The sequence below is a fragment of the Ischnura elegans genome, chromosome 12 (assembly GCF_921293095.1).
Source record: "Ischnura elegans chromosome 12, ioIscEleg1.1, whole genome shotgun sequence".
Classification (NCBI taxonomy): domain Eukaryota; kingdom Metazoa; phylum Arthropoda; class Insecta; order Odonata; family Coenagrionidae; genus Ischnura; species Ischnura elegans.
The window spans coordinates 7,979,437-7,993,503 of record NC_060257.1 but is presented as its reverse complement, the minus strand read 5'-3'; the positions used below and the strand labels follow the sequence as shown (position 1 = coordinate 7,993,503).

General features: G+C 39.5%; 1 protein-coding gene across 1 annotated transcript in view; it reads left to right on the top strand.

The window, feature by feature from the left end:
• The window catches only part of LOC124169006, a 263,677-nt gene that overhangs the window by 165,246 nt on the left and 84,364 nt on the right, over positions 1 to 14,067 (top strand). The window contains exon 2 of the mRNA XM_046547466.1: positions 11,091 to 11,472. Coding sequence (XP_046403422.1) covers positions 11,256 to 11,472 — 217 coding nt within the window. The 5' untranslated portion in view covers positions 11,091 to 11,255. The remainder of the gene's footprint in view (positions 1 to 11,090; positions 11,473 to 14,067) is intronic.

Below are 14,067 nucleotides of genomic sequence, written 5' to 3'. Positions count from 1 at the left end.
CTTGAAAGCTATATACTAAATTAAGTGAACAGACTGCAGAACCGATATATTCAAGATGCGGTTATTTCCTAGGACTATCAGGGAAAGTACCGATGTGCTGTCAATGTAATTAATCGATGCACTCGCCAGGTCGACCAAATACATGTATTTGTTTGCCTAATATCCATTTTCTGGCTTGGATTTGCTGTTACTTTTTTTTCCTTTTCGGTATCTAGTTTTATGCAGCTGGATGGTTATGTATCCCCTTAATAATTTTGTATTTTTTGCATGGTATGAATCAACTTGCATCGAACACTGAATGATAGGTGAAATCTCACCCCACCTGCTGGCATGCGCATGTCTTGTTTCCGATGACTCAGAAGACACGTTTTCGTATTGCATACCTACTGCATTTTGGTGTGTTCTCACCCCCTGCCAAACACCCTTGAGGTGGCGCGCAGGGTGTTATGTAGGTGCATGCCCATTTCCCTTCGTTGGCACAAATTATAAGTTGCTGAAAATGCGTTGGTTATTTATCCTATAATCATTTCTACGCTTTATGGTTTATTAAAGCTTTTAAAATATGTAATGCACTCTGAAATGCAGCAATACCTGCAGGTAAATTCCATCCCTAAGAGAACCTAGACTTTCTTTTTGGTTTTGAAAACACATTCCGAGTCTCATCTGCATACTTTTCCATTTCCTCAATTCGGCATTTTTTACGCCACCGTCCTCAAATATTCACTTTTGGACGCACACTTCTGTCGCGGGCGATTGCAGAATCGCCAGTCGAGGTAAAACCTGTCCGCTAAATCATCCGAGACATGACTGTGGTCGTGGACATTACTTCTGCCGTCCCAGTACGGAGAGAGAGAGACTCCCAGCATGGAAAGTGAAGCGGCGATGCAACCGAATAAACGAAAGTGGTTTCCCTCTTGTGAGAATTTTCCGCAATCCTCCAAAGGATATATATGTATAGTGTATACCCATACGGACGGCGGCAAGAGACTGGTTCTTCCACTTTCATTTTCGTTGCCATCTTCGATCTCAAAAGGCCTCCTCTCTCTCTCTCTCTCTCTCTCTCCTGCTTCTGACCTGGCATCCCTTCGTCTCGCAGCGCCGCTACTCCCCAACTAAAATCACGCGCAGCCTCCCGCAATTGCTCCATTGAAGTTCTTGCGTCGGTGAAAATGGAGATAAAGGCTTGGATTAGTATTATTAATATTTTACAGTATTCTACTGGTTGAGGGGAGGCATACCTCTGGCTCGAACGATCAGTTTTAGTGATCGTTTACTCGCGTAAAAGTTATCATATTCAGTATGCGTCAAATTGCTTTCTTCTTGCCTTCAAAAAATCTTCCTTGGTCCTGGCGTGCTGAATACAATACATCGATGTTTGAATTATTTACCGCTTGGCTATGTGAAATGTTATCATTGCAACTTGTTTAATGGATACTGACAGATGATACCGATTATCTAGCGATTTGATCGTTGGATTATTCTTCCTCATAGGATAATCTTCTAAAATCGCTGGCGCAATTCCTAGCTGCGTGCCTGTTGTGTACAACTTTGGTTACCTTTTCTCCTTGAGCAAGAAGAGGCTAAGGCGAATCAGAAGCCGATACACCGTCATTTTCAGTAATATCACCATCAAGTATCAGCAAAAGGTCAGCATGGTCAAAGTTCTCGTCAGAAGAACCATGAATGAGATGAGCAGAAGCGCGCAGCAATGTGCTGGGAAGATTATCAAAAGTTCCAAATTTAATTGCTTACTTGATTCAAAATTAAAGTGAATATTTCAGAGCGCCTGTATTCATGCATAGTAGTAGTGAATTTGCATAGTGTTTCAAAAATGGAACACTGTTAAATAAACGCTTATAACTAAAACAAAATACATTGTTTCAAAATTATCTTCTTAAAACACAATAGGTTAACTATTACTGAACATGCAGGGAAAATTTACAACATTGGGGCGTAATGGTAAATAGTTATTAATATAATATTTGGGGTGGTCTCAGAAAAACTACCTTAAAAAAAAGACCGATATTTCTCAACACACTGGCTGCGATTGGTTGGCAAAACTGACTAATTCTTTGCGCCCCGTAGTACAATATACCTTTATAAAGAGGTATAGAAAGAAAAACCATGGCATATTGGTGTGTAATGAGTCGTAGTCATTAAATTAGAAAGTCGCGTCAGGTGTTCCAAAAATGGAACACTAAGCATAAATGGGTTAATAGCTTTGCCTGGTTTCGCTATTTAGTGGGCCCTTTTTGCTTCCATAGCGTTAAGGCGTTTTTCCCCGTCCCAACCCTTCCCTACCCTAGATGCATCGTCGGGCTCCTATCGCGGCGGCACCTCTTTCCTTTTTCCCTCCTCTCCTCCCCCTCCCCGGGTGATCGGGCGTATAAGTCTCTGACTTGGTTCCCGGCCCCGGCGGTGTGTTGTACCCTCGAAAAGCCCTCATTCTCTTTGTCAGATGATATCATCGAACAGAATCGCACATAAATCGCTATGCCGCTTGTTAGCATCTTATCAGAAAACTTTAAATTCAGACAAAAAATGACGACATATGTCCCGGAAATGAGGAGGATATATAATTCGGTTAAAAAAATCACTTTCCTTGGCCCTGATTCGATTGCGATGAAAATCTATGACACAGTTTTAGTAGACTAAGATCGATGAGATCGAGATCGAGCCTTGACCATCGAGTTTCGATCCAGATTCGATTATTCAACTTCGATCTTGAATATTTCGTTTGATATCAATAGCGTCACTACCGGACTATGATAAAATCATCCGTCCTATGTGAAAGAATTTTCTCTTAATTAAATCAGTAAAATTAAATAGGCACGTCCTCGGTCATAAAAAAGCGTCACCAGAAATTTAAGTGAAGCAGAACGGTGTCAGTCTTTGATCCGCAATGCATATTTGGGCGTATATTTCAGGGCGTTTTAACTACGGAAAATTCAAGTAAGCACTCCAAACAGATTTATACAGCTCAATTGCGAAATTAGAGGGTTTTCCAAATGAATCAAAACCATCTTTTATTGCATATTGTATTTTTTCAAAAAATCACCGACAATATTTTCGATTAATGCATCTTTTGGTTCAAGCGTCGATTGCTGTTGAAAAGTCGACCTTTTTATTTCGATTATGCATCAATTAAGCCCGAAAAAAAAACAATTTTTACCTATTTAAAAATTTTCAATCACTAATACAAAGGTAAATTAGGTAAACACGGAGCGTTTTGCGAGTGAGGATGCCCTACCTCAAACCCTAACCACAACTCCTCTCTTTAACCCTCCCTACACCTTTTCGATCTATCTGAAAATCCTATTCTCTTCCTTCCCCTCCCTCGATTCCCTAACATTCTACCCTCTAACACCATTTTCAACATCCCCTCCCCGCTAAGCACTAACTCCATCCATACCTTCTGTCTCCTCCGTATCTCACCTAAAAGCTGCCTCTCCTCGCCAACCATGTCCAGCACTTCGTCGTTCCTCCTCCTCTCCGTCCATTTCACCTTCTCCATTCTTCTCCATACCCATATCTCGAATGCCTCCAATCTTCTCTCGTCTTCTTTCCTCAGTTTCCACGTTTCCGCACCGTAAAGCTCTACACTCCAGATCAGACTCTTCACTAACCTTTTCTTTAAATCCTCATATAATAATCCTCTCAGATGTTCCTTCCTGTTCATGAACGCCTCCTTTGCTAACGCAATTCTCTTCCTTAAATCATTATTGCTGTATTCTTTTCCCTCCAGTGAGCTGCCCAGGGTAAAAATTAAAATACGGAGAGGTGATATTGAAAATTCGAGTCAATTTTGAATAGACCCGTTGGAATATACTATATCACCTTTGTTTAATTCCCTCTGCCTTAAATGGTGAGCAACGATCCTTTGAAATACTCCCACACATTATTATTAGAAATAAGAAAGATGTAGTGCTTTTCCGGCAAATAGATTACGTTAAATGTTCTCGGGATCGCCACCGGGTCAGGAACCAACTGCCGACGTTTCGATGACCGACTCGGCCATCGTCTTCAGAGCTATCAGTGTCGGGTGAGGATATTGACCTGCTTGTTAAGAGTGACTGTATTTAAGCATGTCAAAAGTTCTTACTCCACACTAAGAACGATGACCGAGTCGGACATCGAAACGTCGGCAGTTATGCAGTTTTTGACCCAGTGACTATCGGAGAAATCTTCACGCATAATAATAAAATGCAGGTACTGTTACTAAAATACCACAAGGAGGACATCACCGATAATTGTGGTATTCTTTTGAGACGTAGGTCGGATTGAAAGTGGAAAATTTCAAATGCTTTAGTCTTCTTACATAGTTATACTATTTATTATTACCTTGCCTTCCGTTAGAAGCTCCTTTTAATAGGTCGGGCAAAATTTCGCTTTCTGAGGCCCCGGTTCCCTTCGTTTCGTTGCGTCGCGTCCGATCAGGTTTCTATTTCGCAAACTCCGCGTTTTCATTTCCTCTTCACCACTCGCGACGGACACATTATTGGAAGGGGGAGAGAGAGGGAGAGAGAGTGAGTGCGTGACGTCAGACGTGTCCACTTTTGGTCATCCCTGGAATGCCGCGCACCTGTGCGCAGGCCTTTTGATTGATGCATTCTGTTGCCTGGACGACGGGGTCAGACTGGCTGGACCGTTTTGGAAAACGGTTCCCAACGTGTGGAGGGTGAGGATGTGAGGTTCGGTGAGATGGGGGAAGTGAATTTAAACATGGGCGTACCCAGTGAGGGGCAGGGGGGGGGGCAGCTGACCCCCCCACCCTCTAGAAGTAAAAATCGCAAAAGTCTTTATGCAAAATCAGTCCTGAATTGAAATGAAAGTATTCAACACATTTCCTTTAAACCCACGGAAAATGATATGTATTAGTATAAGATATGTAACTAAAATAAAACTATTTTTCAAATGTCACAACTTGGCTTGCCCCCCATCCTATACTATGGCTTGTCCCCCCCCCCCCCTAGTTATGATCCTGGGTACGCCCTTGAATTTAAAGGTTAGGGGCAGACCTGAGACGGAATAAATACGGAGATAAGTATATTTTTTAGCTAAGAAATCCTTGTTCAAATGTCGATTAATGAAAAAAAAAAGGCCAGGGGTTATCTCAAGTACGACTATTTTAAAATACGTGTTGGCACTAAATTTGTAATTTTTATGTGGTATTCCAAATACAGAACCTGAATGTATTTTGTATTTCAATTACAGATTTTTGATATTTTCCCATTTTAAAATAAAAAATACATTTCTAAAATACTTTTGAAGTAGCTCTGATAACACTTCTGCAATATTATGCTCCAGAGATTACTTCGTTTTCTTTAGAATAGTTTTCTTCTTGTTTGCAACTATCCATTACGTGCCAAGGCAGGTTATATTTTTTTAGATCTCTTAGTTTCCATACAAATGTATTTTGTATGTAAATTATTATTTTGTTGTTTGTTTTCCAAATTTCCAAGAAAAGGTATTTTTTATTTTGCATTTCAAATACATTTCGAGCGGGATTTTGTATTTCAAATACTCCTCGGCCTGTATGTAGCCCAGCGCTGACAAAGAGTAGTATAGTTTTTCGGCAAAACATCCTTATTCATGTGTCGATTGACGCATGCCGATGGTAGCATAGTTTTAAGGCAAGACATCCTCATTCATGTGTCGATTGACGAAATAAATGGCAAGTAGTAGGCCGCGGAACTAGGAAACGGATATTAGGAGCGAAGGGAAAGAACAGGTATCAAGAAGGATATGGAGAAAAGCTGAGGCGGGCCAGATGCCTCGAAGGAAAGCGCCGCTTAAGATCATTAAGACCATTAAGATCTCCTTACTTAACGTTCGCCATCGTTCATTGAAAATTTTCAGCATATTCAGGGATTACAGTCCGGCTGGCGAGAGCTGTCCGATGACATTTAGAAGGGTCTACTTGGGGTAGGGGGAAAGGTTGCCACGTAATAAAGGGAAACGCCCACCTCACATGTAAACGAAAGGGTCCCGTGAAGAAAGGAGGCAGAAGGGACGACGTGCGTGAAGGACCCAGAGGAAGAATCACTTGATTTGGTGATTCGAAGAAAGGGCTTGTTTTGGTGGATCAGACTTGTTTCAGTGCTTCATATGCATGTAACAACGTCGTATGAGTAGGCGAGGGTATGAGGTGCGTTTGGGGGACAGCGATTGGCTGAAAACCTTCTGAACCTTCTTCCTTTTGAACTGTCATCGGACAACTCTCGCCGGCTGGACTGTGGCATATTATTTTTACAAAACATTCTCCGTAAATTTCGTATAAAGGTGAAAGAGATTCTACTAAATTCTCACTTGGAATATGCTGCGTGGGACCCTAATGAATATGACGGGAAGCAAAAGAGTATAGCGCAGTACGGCTAGATTCGTGATGAATTATGACAAAAAGTGTAGCGTTTACAATTTTTCTGGCATTTCACCACCATAAATCGTTTTTAAATATCACCTGCACCTTAACATACTTCTATTTCAGCGACGTAGCGAGTTATTTTATGAAACGGCTATCGTTTTCATTTGCAAAAAGGATCCTCTTTGGATGTACGCTATTTCACTCTCCTGCCCTTTCGAAAAAAATGTAACTATTGAAAAGGAGTTAATTATAACGGGCCTAAATTATAAAAGTCATTCATATTATAAAAATATTTTCTTATCCGTTCGGTAAAAGCCATTTTTATTCCATCGTTTCTGTTGGATCAGGTATTATATTCGAATTTTTATTATTTTTTCCTTTTGCACCTGTCTTTTTATATAGGGCCACATTTTATTTTCGAATAGATTTGTCGCAGTTTACTGGGATAAAATTGCATTTTGAGCATTATTTTATTTATCACCACTAAAAATCTGACCTACACATAAATGTGTTTCTATTTCTGCGACGTAGTGAGTTGTTTTATGTAAAGGTTAACATTTTCATTTGCGAAAAGTATCCTCTTTGGATGTGCGCTGTTTCACTCTCCTGACCTTTTGAAAAAATGTAACGAATTGAAAAGGAATCCGTTGGATGATATGGAGAGAGTTTTTGGCCTCTATAAAAAGAATCGACTCTCATTCGTGGCCGAACCGGTTTCCTCATCCTGAATTTTTAAGTTATTTTTTATGACCCCAGGCAATTATTGTGAGAACAAGCAATTTTTTACCACTTCTGAAAACTCTGCTGTTGGACTCATTTACTCCGAAATTGCCCTTTTCTTTGATTTTTGTCCAAAAATAATAGTAGACGGAGACAGTGCGTAATTTAGGGCCCTAATTTTCGGCTGCCGAATCATTTTCTTTGTCGCGACAAAATTCATATTCGTTACAGATTTCTGTCATAAAAATCACTTCAATTTAAAATATTCTTTCAAGAAATTATAATTTGATCATTGCTGTTAATTTTGCTGTCTCAATATTGAATGATAATTTTGAAAATTGTGTAGTGTATGAATTTTTCCGCCTATCCTGAAGCTGACTTCACGGTTTTATAAAGAGCTTAAGCAAACATCAGAATGCGCATACTAGTATGGCAATTAATTTTTTTTTTTCAATTTTAAAACTTGATATGTTTTGAAAAGTTAGTAAAAACATAATTTTTGTAGACATTTATAAATTTATTTACTAACCGTTTTCAACTTATGTCTCTTAAAAACATGGGGTCGATGTCAATTCAGATATTAGTTACGACAATGAAGTATTGCTTCCCTTATCTGGAGTAAATACGATGTTTTGGGACCAAGATAGAACTTTTAAAAAATTTGATTTCATTACTCAGACTATGCACAGATAGTCATATTTTACCAACCTTAAGCGTATTAATGTCCCAGAAAAGGATAAATATTGGTCCTTATATGAGTGGATCACTAATTCAACTCTTGTGTTCCCTGAATGAGGCAAGCTTTTTGTCTGGTTTATATGTTAAGTTCATCTCCGTTGTAGTTTTCCAGTGGCTCTTGTTTATCTGCATAGAGGTATGTAATTCCATTCTTATCATATTGCCGTAGTGCTCTTCTAAAGGAGAAAGAAGTTATTGTAATTAAATCCGTGTTTTGCCAAACTGTTGAAAAATTCGTCTCCGGCCAGTTACGGAAAGAATGTATACAATTGCAATTTTTATCGTACAAGAATAGCCTTTAAAGTGCATAGTTTTAAACAAGAGAATGGGTAACATAGGAGAGACTAGTGTGTACCTATTTTCTGATTCACCTTTTAAGTATTATTCCGATTTTCCGGTCGATTGGGTTTCTAAATGAGAAAGTCTGTCATCTAAATAGTTTTTCCATCTATATTTCATACCAATTATTATCTCATTCTAATTAATTTCCTTTTTAAATTGAAAGTATTCTTATGAATTTTATGCGTTATTCCTCGGACTCCGAAAAATTTCACCACTGTTCTATAGAGTTGAAATAAGGTAAATAAAATGTAAGTCACCCAATCATATCTTTGATTCCGATCTGATGTCAAACTTAATACACCATTTTGAAGGTGAATGCGACTTTCAAGCAATGGAATCAAAATGGTTGAAATTAGAGAAGAAAGTATATTCACCAAGGATGAAGTTCGCCATGAATGTAATAATTAACATTTAAATAAATATTTGGCTTCTTCGGGATTCGAACTTGGATCTCCCGATTGCCAATCCGGGTTTAAATCCTGGCGAAGCCAAATATTTTTTCACGGCGAGCCTCATCCATGTGAATATAACTTCGCACCCGTGCGCTTGACTGCGTACTAAGTCACTTGTTTCATTTTGTCCGAAAAGAACGAATTTTTAATCGTAAGATAATGCCTTCATTAGTCATTTTCTGACGCATGCTTTACGTAACGTATGCTTGTGGATTACGCATTTCGAACAATATGTTTTCGTTCAAATCTCAGGGTATATTCTGCACGATTTTACCTGAGCTACTGCGATTACGTCTGATTTATGTAAGTTGATGGGCTATGGTCATTTAAAAAACGCAGCACTTGCTCTGTTTACCCCTTATGCTTCAAATTTCCGGCGGAAACGATATTTTATTGTTTTCCACGGTTTTTATCTCCTCGTATCTTGCCCGCTCTTTTGCGACCGTAAACCGCTTTCCGCTTATAAATGCTAATTTCATTTCGTGTGCTCCCCTCTGAACTTATTAAGTTCGCCAATAATCCAATTATAATTAAGCCCATCCCTGCTGGTTCTACGGGAATACCGTGGGAGATTTAAAAACTTAAATCTGCCTTTTTTGTGGCATTCAGTCACATTTTTACAACGTCCTCTCATTTGCGAAACTTTATGTTCCGGAAAAATGGGAACCGTTCAACTTTTCTTTTATTTCTCGCAGAGTTCACGGCGGAATATTTTCGCGATGAATGTTTCCTAAATCCTTTGTTTCGTAAAAACATTATATTACCTCGTTTCATTTATTCTTGAAGACTACTTCAAACTAATCTTAGCCTTAAAAATTACGATGCAAAATTTTGCATGGCTTATTTAGGTTTCATCCGCATTCTAATATATTATATCATTGCGCTTCATCTCATAATAAAAATGAAAGATTTTTTTCCTGTTTTAGTACAAGGGAATTGCAATTTTAGCTTTGAACTCCGGAAATTGTAAGAGTCATTCTCTTGCGTTAAGTCTTGTGAAGTTAATTGAAAAGGAAATCATTTTATGACTTCCCCCTATTACTATTATTTAAGTATTCTACCGATTAAGATAGGTTTCCGTGGAGTACTGGAGAAGAATTCTGGGATCCTCCCTCCCCATCAAACTCTTCCCTTTTCAATTCACTGTAAGGCCTACTCCCTGTCATTCTATCCATAAATCTTATTCTCTTCCTTCCTCTCCCTCTTTTACCTAACATTCCACCCATTGCTTATTTTTCCCTCCCCGCTCAGAAGTAGCTTATTTTATCAAGCGAATATGCTGGCAATACTTGCCAAAATTTATTTGCCTAACACTTGTTATCCGTAGAAGTAAACTGCTATTTTAGCCCAACAGGGAATCGTTCCAATATATACCTAAATAGTAATTACAGTTTATCAAAGCAGCCGGTTATGATGCACAAGGTATTCATTCATGTCCAATGTGTATACCATTGCAGTAAAAATAAAGCAACATATGGGAATTTAACTATGGAAAATGTCTTACCAAGGACCGTGGTTTCGACATATTTTGAAAATTTCATGTGCAAGTATATTTTAACTGTCGCAAATTGAGCGAAAGAGCGACACAGAGAACATAATCTTAGAGCCACACTATATTTCCAGGTCCGATAGAAGCGATAAATTAAGAGAGATGTTTTGCCGAACGGATAGGTATATGAACTCGTTTATTCCCGGAACCATAAAGGACTTTAATAAACGCTAGTCCCAACTTCGTTAGAGAACTTCATTTTTTATGTGTATATGGCTGGTGTCCTAACACCCCCTGCCACACACCTTTTAGGCGGCTTGCGGGGTATTATGTAGATGTAGAATTGGCTGGTGAAATAAATGCTACACGATGGAATTGGTAACAGCCAAGGTTGAATTGGTAGCATCACAAGAGAGAGTTGATCTCTTTCAGTTTTTTCAGCGAACTTGGAATCAAATTCATGGATTGTATTAATACCTTTTTAATTAATAAATTTGTGTTTGGGAAATGTTTCCAAGGCGCAGATAGGGTATACGCTGTTTATATCGTCTCAGGGTCAATTTTGTGGAAGCTCATTTTAACGTTATTGAAATGGAAATTTTAAAATGAATTGGTGGTGTACATAATTTTTTTCATTTCGTTATCGCTAGGAATATCGATGGCTAAGTTCTAACAACACGTATCTCAAAATTTGGCTTTTTTCAGTTAATCCTGGTAATACTGCTAATAAAAAATAAAAATTGAGCAAAAAAACAACTCTTTGTTTGCAAATGTATGCTTCTTTTTCAGTTTTATGCATTTTTGTTTTTTTAATTTCAATTACAATTATATACAATTAAAAAACACGTTTAACTTAGCCATCGATGTGCTATCTTCGTTAGACACTTTTGTCTCTTTTTCACATAATTACTGTACATCTTGTGCCTTTTTATATATGTACCTACTAGAGCTTACGCAAATGTTTCCATTTTTCTCTTCCAAACAGACTTGGCGACAATCTCGTGAAGGCAGTGATCTGCGAGATAATTAGTTCCCTTTCGGCATATCCGGCGAGGCGGGGGAAGGGAGGCAGTTGGGGGTTGCGCCCCGACGCCATCTTCCTCCTCCCTTCACCCTGCTGCCACCTACCGGCCACCCGCCCTCTTGAGTCATGCGCCTCTTCCGGAGGAGGTGTTCGGAGCCTCAGACGCCGACCGGCGCCACCGGCCCCCATGCGGCCCCTCAAGAGTGCGGCCCGCCCGCGGAAAGGTCCGCGGGCGGCCCGCCGTCGCGAGGTGGAGACGAAAGCGACGGGGAGTACCAGATGGTGACGGCCATGCCGGCCCTCGTGCTGCCGGAACCTGAGTCCCCGAAAGAGAATAGGAAAGGTGAGTACGTACCTACTTGGAAAAATTGAAAAGGGTACACGCTTGACATTGCGGGGTGGAGATAAGTTTTTTTTACATTTTAACCCTGGATAGCTGATGCCAGTAGGTGCCAAAATCACAAATGATGCTTACGGCGAAAACGAACGATTTTTAAATTACAGAAACTTTGCGCCAAGCGCTTTGATTGGAAGTTTGTCCTGCTGCCTGATGCTATGGTCAAAGACAAAGGCATATGCAGGCAAAGAAAGCATACTAAGTCATGAATTGGCCAGAGCATCTGACTACAGGACAATCCGGCAATCTTCTTGCTCAGCTTAACGATGAGTAGGTACCCTTCCATAAACTTCACGTGTGAGGAAGGGGTGTCATGATGCCTGAACGGGCCGGAACGCCGTTCCGGCACTGGTTAACAAAATAAATAATAGTCAAATGACAGGTTATCAATTTTTTTGCCTCAAAATTTATAAAATACATACGTTCGTAACCTAGTCAGAAAATTTGGTAATTAAGTGTAAATAATAATTTGTAATAAAAACACGTATTTTACTTCTAAAAAAAAGTTAAGGAAAGTGCGTTACGTCACTGCAGTGAGGTTAAAAAGGAACGTTCTCTTCTCTCCTTTGGCATTTAAATCTTCCGGAACAAAGACAACCGCACTCGTTCAGTTTACACCGTAAAATCACTCACGCCAGTTAATATATCCACAATACCTTCTTCAACCGCAGCTGACACAAACATGAAGCCTTCCATTCCCTTATTCACCCACTTACTCAATGTACCGATGCGCCGAAAGAAATAATCTGGAATGTTATGCACAATTTATTTAAGAATATGTATGCGAAGTTTCAACTTCCTAGCTCAAAAAAAATCGTTTTTGTGCGATGAGTGGAAAAAACTTTCAAAAAGAACTCGAATCCGTCAAACATATTAACGTATCGAACAGTTATTCAACAAAGAGCCTTGCGGAATTGATTTCTTTCAACTATTAAACGACCGTACAACGTTCATTTATGTATGCCTGTGGAATGATTTTTCCGCCAATTTTTCGTTTTGTGTCTCTATTTATCTCCTGCTCCGCCTCCATACTGTATCCTTTTCCAAGCTGAGTGTGTCCTCCTCAGACACCGTCACCCAAATAGCTCTCCGCTATGATCTTTATTTTTTCCTCATTTGGCGCATCAGACGGTCGCCCGACGCGCCGGGTGCATTGTGGGAAGGGACAGTCTCGCACCCACATATCCCACTGCCGCCAAGAACCCTTTTGAGGTCCGCATACTTCTTCTTTTGTGATTAATTCCCAACAACGATTTTCTCCCAGCGTCGCGACGTGACTTAAAATTTTAGACCTATAGATAGCCTATAAGGAAGTCCCACCGTGGCGATTAAGTTTAAATATATAATGCGCCGACATTTTGTGCGTAATTATTAAAATTAATGCGTTCCCTGACTCCTCCTATGATATTGTGTGATATGTGGCACGGTGTGTTGGAAGTTATTAATATTAGTCAAAAAAGATATAGCTATATTTATTTTCATCTACAGCGTCTTCGCCACGTGGTTTGTCAGAGGTTGACAACGAGGAAGTTTTACTGAGAAGACTGCTACTTTGTAACTAACGCTTTGAAAAGAGTGTTCCACAAACCGGTCAATCACAGAGTAGCAGCGAGGAAAGAGGGATATATTAACGCGGTGCAAGTGCCGACAGAGGCACTTCGACCGAAAGAAGCCTGCTGGAATCCCGGCGAAACTGTCGTCAATCTTTGAAAAACAACGCGGCGAAAACCCGGAAGTTTGAGAGATCCACGAGTCAAGAACTGCACGGAAGACTACGTGACAACATTGCATTTATATTTAATTTCGGACGACGCGTTTTGTTGCTACAACATTTCTAAGTGCATCATATACAGCCATGTTCTTCCTTGACTATGTCCGAATGCTAAATGAGAGGGGGTAATAGGAAAGATTGGGATTGGATGTCGAGAACATTGAGGGTTGGTGGGATAAAGGGTCGTTTTTTAGGGCTTCGAGAAAGGAAGAAAGGTTTCATGGTGAGGGTACCACGTGCGTCTTCACTGTTGTCTTGAAAATTGAGGTCGTCAGTTCTCTTACCGAATGATAATTTTCTCATGATTGTTGACCCGGTTACCGACCCTTTCTTGATCTTTCTTTCCTATTTCTGATTTCATGATTCTTTCCGACCCTTTCTTGTCTTTGATAGTTCTTCTATAGTTTGGGAGAGTTAATAGAAATATTGCAATGTCTTGATCAACTAAATGCCATCCATATTTAAAACTAAGTTATTGGAACAAAGTTTGCACAATTAATTCAAAGGTTATGCTTCTCAATTTCACTATTTATTTCCACGTGAAGTGGCTGAAGCGTCTTATCAAGGAACGAACTTTTTGCTTAAATATAAAATTTCATGACCATAATTCCTTTTCGTGGAAACAGGGACGAAATACCTCGCTTAATGTTCCCTTTGGTTGGTTAACAACTTGATACCATTGTTTTCAAAACATTTTTAAAACAAAAAAATTACGCTCTTTTTTTATAAGGCGCAATAATGATAAATTCCTAAAGTTTAAGTTGCATTAA